This window comes from Paroedura picta, chromosome 14, assembly GCF_049243985.1.
Source record: "Paroedura picta isolate Pp20150507F chromosome 14, Ppicta_v3.0, whole genome shotgun sequence".
Classification (NCBI taxonomy): domain Eukaryota; kingdom Metazoa; phylum Chordata; class Lepidosauria; order Squamata; family Gekkonidae; genus Paroedura; species Paroedura picta.
The window spans coordinates 20,208,813-20,222,513 of record NC_135382.1 but is presented as its reverse complement, the minus strand read 5'-3'; the positions used below and the strand labels follow the sequence as shown (position 1 = coordinate 20,222,513).

General features: G+C 45.1%; 1 protein-coding gene across 1 annotated transcript; it reads right to left on the bottom strand.

Annotated features, from left to right (window-relative positions):
- Positions 1–1,040: 1,040 nt before the first annotated feature.
- On the bottom strand, positions 1,041–13,513 carry LOC143823696 (C-signal-like). Its single transcript, XM_077310239.1, has 6 exons — positions 13,240–13,513; positions 11,353–11,404; positions 6,648–6,835; positions 4,828–4,989; positions 3,888–3,998; positions 1,041–1,273 (listed from the first exon to the last, which is right to left on the bottom strand). Exons 1-6 carry the CDS (start codon positions 13,384–13,386, stop codon positions 1,160–1,162), a joined length of 774 nt encoding a protein of 257 aa, XP_077166354.1. The 5' UTR covers positions 13,387–13,513; the 3' UTR covers positions 1,041–1,159.
- Positions 13,514–13,701: the final 188 nt, after the last annotated feature.

The window sequence follows — 13,701 nt, the reverse complement described above, 5'->3', positions numbered from 1 at the left end:
GTTTAACTCAGCTAGTTCAACAGTATCATTTTTCATTTGAACCTTGCTGTGCTGTGTTCCTTTTCCCATATTATATTTTCTGCCTTTCCCCCACTTTTTGTAAACCAGCCACCTTTTTGTTCCCCCTCTGATAAAACTTTAAAATATAAAATTTATTTGGCTTCACAAAACTTCATCCTCTGGGATATTTCTCTTAATGTCTTCCTCACATGCTAGACTGTACAGGTGCTAGCGTGTTGGTTATAAGGCATTTTCTCAACTTTCGGCCTTGTCCATGTATTATTACTCTCAAACTGTGCTGGGAGTATGAGTGGGTCAGTTTATATATTCTCAGGAGGTCCTGAGTAGTGGTGGCAGGAATCCCTTGGTCTAAGGGTGTTTCCCCCAAGGAAAGACCCCATTTCCCTCTTCCAACTAGAACCCTCTGCTGTGAAGAACTACTGAATGCCTTGGACAGCTACTGATGAAATCCAGTGAGTCTTCTGATGCAATATTGCCTCTGGTGTCCAGTTGCCAGGTCTAAGAATTAGAAGAGGTTACACAAGTCTTCTTGAAGCATCCAAAATGCCCAGAGAGTGCCAAAGTATCTGATGGGTTATAAGACAATTCTCCAGGCAAGAGGAAGTTCAGGCTCCTTGACCCCCAAAATTACTGTGTTACGCTTGACAATGGTCTCTCTGTCTCTTCCATCACTGGGATTGGCTATTTATTGTGTGTGTGACATGCTATCAAGTCCCAGCTGAGACTAACATGTGGTTTGCCAGATCCTGGATTTCCTTGGTGGTCTCCCATCCAAATACTAATCAGGGTAGACTCTGCTTAGCTCTCAAGATCTGACAAGATTGGGTCAGCCTGGGCCATCCAGGTCAGGACAGCTGAATATTACACCTAAGTAATTACCTTGCAATTATTATGAGAGCAATCAGGCCTGAATGATTAAGGAAGCTTCCTTCAAGGGAATGATAGGGTAAGCTCAGGGGGATACAGATTTCAGTGTGTTTTCTTGACCGTGTCCAGAGACAGAAGGACTCGAGACCAAGACACCAAGATTTTATTTTATTTATTTTGAGAAGCCTCATTGTGCCGACAGACAGAAGTGCAGAGGTCCTTGTGTGTTACCAGCTGCATCTTTGATCCTTCCTGCTGGGCTCTGGGGCTCTCACCATGGCAGAACCTTCCCTTCCCAGGTGATCAGAACTCCGTGCTGTTTTTCACAGAGGTTGCAAAGTACTTTCATAATGCCATTCACGCTCTCCTCCACGGTAAGGTCAGCCTGCAACGTTCAGCAGATTGTCAGAAAATAGGAAAGGCAGCAAAAGTAAGGGGGGGGGGGAGTACCTTGATTGACATGCCTTGCTAAAGATATGCCAGTGTATTCCCTAGCCTGCTGGTGAACCACTTGCTTTCCCTGGAAGTCTAACATCAACAAAGAAGACATCACAGCCTCAAACAAACACCACCATGAAGATGTGGGGGGTAAACTGGAGAAATGTCAGGGTGGTGCCAAAAATAGACCACATTCTTCACCATCATTATACTCGCACTCTGATATCTTGCAGAAAGGATCTGCTGCCACACAGTGAATTTATCCTGGCCATCTTATTTTAGTTTCAACCTCTGGAAAGAGCTGGGGGAAAGGGAATAAATGATGGGGGCAGGAATGGTCACGTCTATGGCATAAAGGTAAAGGTATCCCCTGTGCAAGCACCGAGTCATGTCTGACCCTTGGGGTGACGCCCTCTAGCGTTTTCATGGCAGACTCAATACGGGGTGGTTTGCCAGTGCCTTCCCCAGTCATTACCGTTTACCCCCCAGCAAGCTGGGTACTCATTTTACCGACCTCGTAAGGATGGAAGGCTGAGTCAACCTTGAGCCAGCTGCTGGGATTGAACTCCCAGCCTCATGGGCAAAGCTTTCGGACGGCTGCCTTATCACTCTGCGCCACAAGAGGCTCTGTCTATGGCATGCCTCACTTCAAATTCTTTGTCTTACACAATCCAGTGTAATGTAGCGTACTGCTTAAAAGGATTAAACTAATATCTGGGAGATGAGTTCAAATTTCCACTTGTGCCTTGGAAGCTCTCTGGGTAACTATGGGCAAGTCACAAACTCTCCGCCTGACCTATCTCACAGGTGTTGCAATGGTAAAATGGAGGCACAGAGAATGATGCAAGCTGCTTTGGAGAAAAGCAGAGCGTAAATTAATTCAATAACTAAACAAACAAAGAGGCAAAAATGAACATTTGGATGCAAAGTCAACTGACTCAGACTTCCTGGGTTCATTTATGAATCACCTGTAGTTCGCCCTAACGGTGAATCGGGACCCCTTCCCACAATGTATTTGTTTTGCTTGCTTGCTTGTTCAAATTGTATGGCTTGAATAGGCTGTTTTCTATTTTGGAAGCTGCTGTAAGCCCCTTGGGGGGGAACCCCAGAAAAACAATAAATAATTAAATAAACCTGGTTGACAAAACAACACATGGTCTGTTATTCTCAGATTCCTGTCCAGCAGGTGTGCTCTGGAGGTTCCTGGGTAAGCATTGATTCCTAGGTGAGCAGGAGCCCAATTTGGATCAGAACCATGACTTGAAGAGAGAAGGGACTCAAGCCTTCCCTCTGCACCATTCTCTCAAATTGAAACAGCCTTGGTGATGTTGTCCTCTATAGAGGGCACCTTGCATGTTAGTGAGTTACATGTTTATGTCTCTAACGGGGCAACTAGCAGAACCATCAGATCAGGAAAATGGTGCAAAGGGGAGATTTATGGTTCTTCTCTCTACTCAGCTGAACAGATCCAAATCAGGTCCCTGCAGACTGGGGAATCTGAGATTTACTTTGGAACCCTCAATGCACATCTGCTTTTCACTTCCCCGAGCAGACTGCAGGAGATGGATTCTGGAACAATGTCTTATGCAGGTTGGCAGAAACAAGATCTCGCATGTATGGAGGTCTCTTAAAGCCTGCTTGAAATGTTATAATCAATGCATCTGAGAAAAGAATGCCATGCCCTTAAGGACAGCATTGCTGAGATGACTTGGCAGGCAAACGGAAGTGAATCACCTATGGAATGAGAGACAAGTGGACATGCTGAGAGAAAAGGCATAGACAGGTACATGTTTGTGCTGAAAAACCCAAGGAACAGAGAGACTCTCAGACATGCTTGTACTTACCTGGAGAGATCATGTGAATGGGTTGCTGTTTTTTGTTTTTTTTTTGCATAATTAAATAATAATAATAGTGTGTTATCAAATTGCGACTGACTCATGGCAACCTCGAACGGTCTAAATGGATATGTATTAATTCTGACACTGAAAACATGCACCAGCAGGGGAGAAAATAATCTACCTACTTAAGACAGGCAGTGTAAAAAGCATGGAGTTCTTTACTTCCTGTGGCAAGTATATCTCCTTCTTTTGAACCCATTATTTACAGGTGATCTGAGAAAACACCAATGCCGCCAGAAACCATTAGCTTTGTTGGACGTCAGGTTTATGCAAATATCCTCTGTCTGAAAGGGTATATCTTTGAGGAAGTAATATTGTAGAATCTGTTCTGGATGTGTTATTGTAGCCTTTATTCAGGGCCTCAGTCTGAATTGCTGGTGCCTTGAATTTCTAAACTTTCCAGTAAATCAGCCAAATGTGTGGTTTCAAATTTTCTTTTTGGGGAAAGATTATACTACCATTGGCCAAATCCCTGTTTATTGCAGTTAGAAGGCACTTTAAAAGAGTCAAGTCGATGTATTATGTTAAATTCTAAGGTCTGTTCAGTTTGGTTTGTGCTCTGTGAAGACAAGGAGATGGTATTCTGCAGAAATTCATGCTAGCGCTTGTGGCATGGCAGAACCCAAGCCCCCACTGCATGCAAGAGGCCATGGAGAAATCTACCTGATCACTTCCCAAGTCAGTTTTCACCCAGCCAGGATGCACTGCTGTGCACAAGATCCCATCGTCTTTGTAACCCATTGACTGGCACTTGGTGAGCATGTTCAGAGCAGCCTGGAAAAGAGACCAACACATGAATGAAATCAATGAAATTAAGTAAGAGATCAAATCGTAAAGCAGGAGGAGGGGTCAATTAACTCAGTCATTTAGATTACTGGCCAAAACCAGTTTAGTATCTTAAGAGTGGCATTGAAGATTTGCCTTTCCCAGGATATGGACCCAACTATCCCCTCCCACCTCCATGAATAAAACTGGGAGATGGCAATTCTTGCATGAATTGCGGAGCTTCATCTCGTAGGATGCAGGTCCACGAAGACACTTGGGCTGCTTGCCTGTGAAGTTTTCTTGCCATACAGAACACATCATGACTCTTCTTTGGGGAGCAACTTCCACACATGACTTCACTCTTTCTAAGTACAACTTGTGGAACTTCAAGAATTCCCCCCTTTAATCTAGTGTGAACTTAATTGGGTCTGACTTAAAGGGGAAAGAGCAGAGTAGCTATAGGTAGAACCTCTTGCTCCCAGCTGATCTGATGAGTGAGTGGAAAGAAAGATTTGCCTTCAATGGGACAGAGCTAAATTCTGCTTTTCTCCCACCCCCTCAATTTCAGCCTTGTGAAGGGAGAAAGGGAAGGGGTGTTGCCATCAGTGATTTTGCACTGGCATTATGAAGGAGAGAGTTGGGACAGCAGTGGTCACTTTGGGGACAAGGGGTACAGATCCCATCTGCCAGAACCACACCTGTGTGGAAATGGCCTTTACCTTATGATGACAACTCTAGATCATTGGCCACTTGAGATCAAGTCTATGTACTCTTCTATCATGGAGCCTAATTAACAGAAAGGCAAGAGTTGGTCCACCTTCCACAGAGGGCTGTTTACCTTACTGCAGCGATAGGAGACCACAGGCATGAAGTGATAGGTTTCAGGGGTCTTCTCAATCGATCCCAGGACGGTGGACATATTGATGATGGCGGCTTTCACACAGCACATGCCTTTCTGCTGGGATGCATTGGCAGCCTTCTTCAGTAAAGGCAAGAAGGCCTAGAGGGAGAAGGAAGAACCATGGATGCAGTAGCAAAATGGCTTTCCATATCCAACTGGTTTGCCCAACAACTGTGGGACATGCAGGCACTTCAGACAAAATTACAGACTCTTAAGAAGAGGATCGGCCACCCTGGTCCTGCCCGTTCCTAGAGTTACCAGCACTAGGTTGGGAAGTAACTGGAGAATGGGAGGAATAGTTAGGAAGATCAAAGTTTGCGTGGGAAGGAGCTCAGTGGGGATGCAATCACATCCTCCGAAGTTTCTATTTTTTTTCTGGGGAAGCTAATCTCTGTTGTTAGAGATTAGTTGTAATTCTGGGAGGACTCTAGGAGTCTCACCAGGAGGTTGTTCTTCACAGAATCCTTGAAAGAGTAACTTCACCTTAGTGATGACAATTGTTTTCCTTGAGAAAGTAACAAAAGAACTTAAAAAGTTCCTCATGGAATGCTTGCAAAAGTAACTTGATACTTTTGTGAGGCAATTACTTCTCTTGAAAAAATAAGCACTTGAATAAGGTTACTGGCTCTGCCCCGATTTTCAATCCTTTCCTCAGAAGTACGTTATTGGCTGTGCCATTTCAAATTCAGTTCTGTGCCCCAGCAAATAATGTACTTCTGAGGAAAGGATTGAAAATAGATGTATGGTGGCATATAGCCGGCAACCTATTCCTATGTGAAGAAAATACTCAAGAAACTGCATCCAGTTGCTAAGTAAAGAAGCTTGTTGCTTATACGTTAAGAAATAAATTAATTTTTGCCTCACACAGGATTGTTTATTAATTTCCATGTGACCGCATGGCCAACTTTATCTAATCTCTCCGCATGGCCAACTTTATCTAATCTGGCAGCCCTACTTTTTACACACCACCGTTTCTACACAGCCTGCTTTCACTGGCTCCTTCAAAAGAGAAGGGAGTAAGTTGACACAGCTTGCTATATCAGCCAAGGATTCAAAGGCATGGGAGGTACAGTTCCAAGGCCAGTCCATATAGTGCTTAGGACAGGGGTAGTCAAACTGCGGCCCTCCAGATGTCCATGGACTACAATTCCCAGGAGCCCCCCGCTGGCAGGGGGCTCCTGGGAATTGTAGTCCATGGACATCTGGAGGGCCGCAGTTTGACTACCCCTGGCTTAGGATATTGGAACTGGGCGACATGCCAGCATAGTGCCCTGCCTCTGCTGACACCACACCAGTGTAAACCTCACACAGAAGTGCTGGCTGGGAGTCAGAAATGGGCAGCACCACTGGCAGGCCAGGAGAGGAGCTGGGCTTAGTCAGTACCCCAAGCAAAAGTATAAAGTTGGGGAATGAAGAAAGGGGAAACTGCTGTTTCCGCACAAGGTACTTCTCCCCACAAGGCTAGTTAGTGTGGTGCAGTGGTTAATATTAGTACGCTCTAATCTGGAGAACTGGGCTTGATTCCCCATTCCTCCTCCACATGAAACTTGCTGGATGATCTTGGAGCAGGCACTGTTCGCTCAGAACTCTCTCAACCCCACCTGCCTCACAAGTCCCCTGCGGTGGCAAGAGGAAGGGAAGGACATTGTAAGCCACTTTGAGACAACTCAGGGTAGAAAAAAAGTGGGGTATAAAAACCAACTCCTCTTTTTCATCTCCTTTCCCCACAACTTTTACCCAAGAGTGGGGACACTGACCTTGGTGACTAACATCGGACCAACCACGTTGGTGTTGTAGACGTCCAGCATGTCTTTACTGGTGGCCGACTCCAGGGAACAAGCTGGCATGATACCGGCATTGTTGATGAGGAAGTTCAGGCCACAGCCTCCCAGGTGGACCTCAGCCTTCTTGGCAGCAGCCTCGACGCTTGCTGGATCCGTGGCTTCTAGAAAGGGAAAAGTGACTTCCTTTTGAGTAAGGCTCAGCGGGGCTAAAAGAAGAAGTCATTTCAGCCCTCCCCTGGCTGGTTGCCACCATGGGAGGAGGAAGTTAGTTAGGTCCATTTTTATTGTATTTCATGTTTTTAAAAATGAATTTATTAGGTTTATGTTCTAAAGGGAGAGAAGCATTGTTTCCAGTGAGTGTGGTTGAGACTAGGCAGAATGTGGTTTCTTGCAGCCGCTTATCTGCAGGTTTCTGAGCCCAATCTAGTTGGTTGGGGGGGGGTTCCCCTGACCCAACTCACCTTCCTTGCAGCCCATTGGTAGTGGTGAGGCACTCTCATTCACTTCACCATTTGTCCAAATCCTGCGCATGTAGCCAATTGGGCTGCGAATTGGGCTGCGAGAGCCCCGATCTAACATTTGCAAAAAACATTTTACCTAGTTTGGGCCACAGTATTTGTACTGTGGATGGTGAAAACTCATTTTCTGGGTCTGATGTGACTGGCCAAAAAGAGTTAGTCTTTCTGCCAATACAAAGGAGGAAAGAGAAAAGGCAATCAAAATGGAAACACATGAAGCAAACAAAACGACTGGTCCTTCTCTTCCCAAAGGAATCAACTCAAGCAGCTCCTGAAATTCTTTCTGCTTAGGGATGAGAGGAGGACATCCTTAGCAGAGACATCTCTAAGTAGAACTATGTAAAGCATCAGCTGGTCAGAATGAGAGCTGGAAAAGGTAAAGGACTTTTATTTCGGAACTTGGATGTCTGGAATGGGTGGTCTGCATGTTCTGTTTAGTCAATGTCATCGTGGGCCTTTTGCCAGCCCCAAGGGCACTCCCTGATACTGTCTAGAGTTGCACAATGTTCTTAAAAGCTGAAAAGCTAATCTCTTGCCTCCGGCACACTGCTCCCTGAATACCAATTTGATTAGGAATCCACAAGGGGAGCCAAGTTTGCCTTTAGCTTAGCTACAACCGACCGTTTACATTATGGACTCCAGTGGAAGAGAATGCCATCAATTTTTTAAAACAGAAGAAGAGGGAGGGGTCATCTTTCACATACAAGCGACAGAGCCAGTAAAAATATTTTGGTGTATACTTAAAAAAAAAAAACAAACAAGGTAGTTTTTTCATGTCAACTCAATGCCTTCCATTGAGTAAGATTATTTTAAGTGCCAAGAAATGCTGTCCTGTTCCCCAGACTATTATGGGAAAACATATCCCATCCCAGTCCCCTCATCCTTTACTCTGCATGCCCAGGTTTCCTTGCACTGCTGTTACCTGCTCACCCATGCAGGTGAAAGGGTCATATTGGCAAGACTTTGCAACTGTCAGTTTGTTCAGGCAGGTGTGTGAGTGTGGGTGGGGGAGAAGGATGAGCAGGGGTTATGTTTCCCATGTGATCTGAGCATGTTGCTAGTTCAAAAACAAAAAAAATCAGAAGATACTGGAAGCTCAGTTCAACATTTGCAAGCGGTGGAGACTTGTCAGGGCTTGGGAAAGAGGCCCCCTGAATGGCCTAGTTGCCTGCAGTGCAGTCCTGAAATTAGTTACACCCTTCTCTGTACATTGAACTGCTAATCTCTGTTGACTGATCCCTTGTAAGATCCAGCCTTTCAAAGAGTCAGCAATGTACAGTTGCCACGGTAGCCACACCCCATCCTTTTGAGTGCGAGGTAAGAAAGATACCCAACCAAGCCCACTGGCCTCAACGGATGATGCATTTGGCCCTTGGAGAAGGTTGGGTGACTGCCAGGCTGCCTTTCTCCTTTCCTGACTCAAATACAATTCTGTTTCTGTTTGCTTCTGCGGTAAATTGATTAAGTACACTTTAGCAAGAACATCACTGAGGAGATTCCTAACTACTGTGCTTCTTAGAAAGCAATGCTAAGTGCTGGCTTTATGAAAAAAATGTCGGGGGGGGGGTCACACAAAATCCAGGACATAATCCAAATAATACTTTTTAACTAGGGGCAAAGCCTGTTGCACCCAGGAAGACAATGGGTGCTAGCACATACACCTGCACTGTGCCTTTCCTGAGCTCTGCTCCCCACTCAGTCTTGGGATCCAGTGCGGTGAAGTGGTCAAAGAGTAGCAGACTCTAATCTCAAGAGCTGGGTTTATTCCCTGACTCCACCTCCATATGCAGCCAGCTGGGTTGCCAAATTCCAGGTGGGGGCCTGGAAGCCTTCAGGAAGATGAAAGAGAAAGAAAGAGTGGGGAAGGAAGGAATCAGCTCTCCTGAAGAAAACAGCTGCTTTGCAGGGACAATGGCCCTCCTACCCCCACTTCCATATAACAGTGTCTATATAGCTCACCACTGTCCCCACCTTCCCCCATCCAACCCCAGCAAAGGCCAGCTGGGCAGGCCATGGAAGGGTGGGCTGACACCTTCCCACCTCCACCTCCCCCCACCATCTTCCAAAGGCTGGGCCAGAAAGGCTGCTAATCTAAAAGGCACTACACCATGTTAGCAAGACAGTTGCTGATTGCAGAAGATTTTGAGTCATCACAGAGTGAGGACTGAGAGGCTGCTGATAGCCTATATTAACTTGAGGTTGGGACACAATCTGTGACCTGATCCTTTTGCTGATGCCCTTGAACGGCCTAATGGAACCTGAGTTAAGGTTGGAACATTCATTGCATTCTGTCTGTCCATTTTTTTTTTTTGAAATACTGATTATCTTTGACTCCCTTGCAGCTCATCTGTGTTTTCTTCCAGCAGAGAGCTGAAACCAACACAGGAGGCAAAGGAAGCAGCTGGCTTCCCTCCCTTGCCTGGGAGAGATGGAGGTTGGGAAGAGGCTGAGAATGGAGCAACTTACCAGCAGCAGGGCCTTTCAGAGAGACCAGCACCTTTTCTACCCAGCAAGAAACAAGAAGAGAAGCCCCACAATTGGCCCACATTGGAAGAGTGCTCTCTTCCTATTGGTGGCACGCCGGGAAGGGCCAGTCAGGTAGGGAGGGCATTGTCTGCATGCAATTTGACCCTCATTGGCAGATTTTCACTGCTTTGTCCTTATTGAAAGAGTGCAATTTCTACTGATTGACCCTCACTGGCAGAGCAGTATCTGCCTATTGGCAGCACACTCCAAGTGAAGGCCAATCAGGTAGGGATTAAGTTAAAGGTAAAGGTAGAGGCATCCCCTATGCAAGCACCGGGTCATGCCTGACCCTTGGGGTGACACCCTCTAGCGTTTTCATGGCAGACTCAATATGGGGTGGTTTGCCAGTGGCTTCCCCAGTCATTACCGTTTACCCCCCAGCAAGCTGGGTACTCATTTTACCAACCTCAGAAGGATGGAAGGCTGAGTCAACCTTGAGCCGGCTGTTGGGATTGAACTCCCAGCCTCATGGGCAGACAGCATTTCTGCTGCCTTACCACCCTGCGCCACAAGAGTTATCTGCATGCAATTTGAACTGATTGGCCCTCATTGACAGAGTGCAATTTGCTCTGATTGCCCCTCATTGAAAGAGTGCAATTTGAACTGATTGGCCTTCATTAGCAGAGTGTTATCTTCCTGTTGGCTGCACACTCATGGGGAGGGTTAATCAGGTAGGAATTGAGTTGTCAACATGAAATTTGAACTGATTGGCCCTCATTAACAGAGTGCAATTTGCATTGCATGGCCCTAATCATCAATTTGAACTGATGAGCCCTCATCGGTAGAGTGGTATCTCCCTATTGGCAGCACCCCCCCCCTTCAGGACCAATCAGGTAGGGAATGAGTTGGCTGCACACAACTTCAACTTTATAATGCTTAGTAGTGATGATGATGAGTCCACCCAAATGAAAACTTAACAGCATGTGAGCTTTCAGGTTCTCCAGAACTCTTCTTCAGGTAGGATGTTGCAGTAAAATAAAATACAATAGGTAAAAAAAATTCTCTAGGACATTCTCATTTAGGGGTATTATCCTTTCCTGTTTCTTTAAAACTGGAATATTAAACCTGAAGAAGAGTTCTGGAGAAGTTTGCACATTGTTATATGTCATTCAGGTATTAACAAAAGATATTATGCGGATTGTGATCTGGGCTTTTGGATGTTTAAGAAAAGCTATTATATGGATTGCATTGGGGGCTTTTGCATGGTTAAGAAAAAGTATTAGGTGGATTGTGTTCTGGGTTTTTGATAATAAAAGGTACTATATGGAATGAGTTCTAGTTCTGCGGATATTTCTATAAAGCTTTTTTATTCTATAAAGTTCTTCCTACAAAGTTTCTATAAACTTTCTATAAAGCTTTTTTGTACTTTCTACAAAATCAGTACTCAGTAAATTGCTATAGACTTGTCTACTAGTACCTTTGAATTCCAAGATTTTATGTGTCTGCCTTGTCCAAACTGTGAATTATGTTGACACTCAAGTAAAAAATAGAAGGAGCAACAGCTCCTAGAGGGCATTCAACACATTTCCTTCAGATATAGAAGCATATGAATGAGAGGGGAGGGAGATAAAGTCTTTGGTATGAATGAAGGGTCTTTTGGTAGAAAGGAGAGAAAGGAGAACTGGAGGACTTACCAAGTTGCAGAATTTTCAGGTTGGAGTGCTTGGAAGCCATATTTCTCAGTTCCTGTAAGGAAAAAAAATGTAATTTATAAAATGTTTAAGAGTGTTCTGTGCAGTTCACATACATCATTTTCTCAGGCAGGACAGAATCACTATCCTCATATCATAGATGTGTGTGTGGGGGGGGTCTCTTTCCATATGGCAATGATTCTCTGCATAACTTCCATTGATGACAGATATTTGCAGAGCGATGGAATCTGTCTATGGCAGTTCCACCCATACTTTCCTTGTTTCAGCTGCCAATGACTGCCATTTCTCCACACACAGAGCCAACACCACCGCTGGAGAGCTTACTTTCCACAAATCCCAGTACTTAATATATTGTTATAGCATTATAACGACTTGCCTACTAGTACTTTTGAATTCCAAGCTTATATGTTTTAGTGTGTATGCTTTTTTGTTGATATACAACAAAATGTGCTAGAAACTTACTCTTTTTAAAAATGATAGCTGGGGATTCAGAGGAAATTGTAGATAGTCATAATGCTATAGCAATATAGCAAGCATCACTTTTTGTGAAGTCAAAAAAGGAGATTGGGTGGGATGGTGTCTATTGGAGCTGAAGCAAAGTTAATGGTGTCCATGTGGGTGGAGCCTCCAAAAATGTGCACTCTCCTACCCACACAGCATGCAAAAGTTGGGATAAGACTATAGTCTGTCAGCAGTATAGCAATAACCCAACTATCTGTATTTCTATTAAAAGGTAGAAAGTTCCTTGGGGCGGGGGAGCAGATGGAGAAATGGCACTAGCTGTATGACCCACCCCCACTTTCTCCATGCTGATGCTGGATGTGATCTTTTGAGAAAGATCATAAAAAGGCGGTTTGGGAAAAACTCTGGTGGGGCTGGAGAAAACCCAAGGGGGGGCAATCAATGTCACCCAGAACCCCTGCCCCCATAAAACACAGACGTTTGGACAGCAAAGATAGTCATGTGTTCCATTGAAAGCAATCACAGGGGATATTAAATCATTTGTTGCCTTTGAATCTAGAAGGTTTTGCAAAACTACACAGTATCAACATTACTTCCCTTAGATCTTAGAATCATGCAAGTAAATTGACTGATAGTGGCCAGGATCTAACCACACAATTGTTAAGTGTTTTTAAGAGAGGGTCCAAGGTTTGCAGGTTCCTTCCGGCCACTGCAACCCTCTTAAACCCCTGAACTTTTGTTCTGGGAAGCCGGTGAACCATTGGGAATAATATAGTGGGGGGTGTGCAGTGGGAAACAAGCCAACACTGCTGCCACTTCTTAATAAAACCTAAGGGCATAAGTTTTCTTAATGCAGTTGGATTCAGGACACGTGCTTCAGCAGAGGCTATTTTCTTGCATATATGATTTACTTTCAGAATTCATTACAATAAGATGCTCAGACTTTAATAGAGAGATTTGACATATTAAAAGGAATAGGATAGCCATGATGGCTAAACCAAACCTCCTTACCCATGCCAAAGAATAGTAGTTGCAGGGGGTGGAGAGAGGACAATAGATGGGGAGGGCTGTTGACATTTTGCTTTACTTGTGGGCTTCCAGGAGGTATGTGGTAGATCACCGAGAGAAACTGGACTACTGCTTTGCTCCAGTTTCATAAGCAGGCAGCCTTTAGCACATTCTCTTTTAAAAAATGAAAACCTGCAATCCACTTTGAGTGCAGAAGCCAGAGTTACATAAGTTTCAGTCCTGGAGCTTATGAGACATTTGCACTGTTGAAATAGCTGGCTGCTGGGACTGGCCAGAGGGAACAGCAATAAGCCAAACTCCCAGCAGTGCCCAAGGAGCTCTTTTTGTCCCACTGCTCTTTCTGCCTTACAGGTTTGTTAAGCAAGAGCCACAACTCACCTGTCCTCTCGTCCCTTCTGGGTCACGGCAGGTTGCCAACACCATCTTGGGGGGGTTTGGTTTCCTAAGCCATTGTTTCACCAACTCCAGGCCGATGCCGCGGTTGGCCCCTGTCACCAGGACAGTGTAGCATTGAGATCCCTCCATGCCTTCTTTGAAAGCCGTGCCCTGTGGCTGGTGCTCTTGCCGATCCCGCTGACTCTCACGCAAAGATTCCTTTCAAGCGGGGCTGCAGGCACTTCCTCGCTGGGCTTGGCTGAAGCTCCCGCCTTCTTTTCTACTCGTGGTACAGAAATATGTTCTTTGTTATGAAAGCTCAAGCTACCCTTGCTAGGAAACAGCTGGGAAGATTGGCAGCTCAAAATAAATAGCCAGCTCTCTTACTCAGAGGGCAGAACTTGAGTTTTCCATGCTGAACTGCCAAGCAAGTGGATAAAGACGCCTTTGTGAATTGGGGGGGAT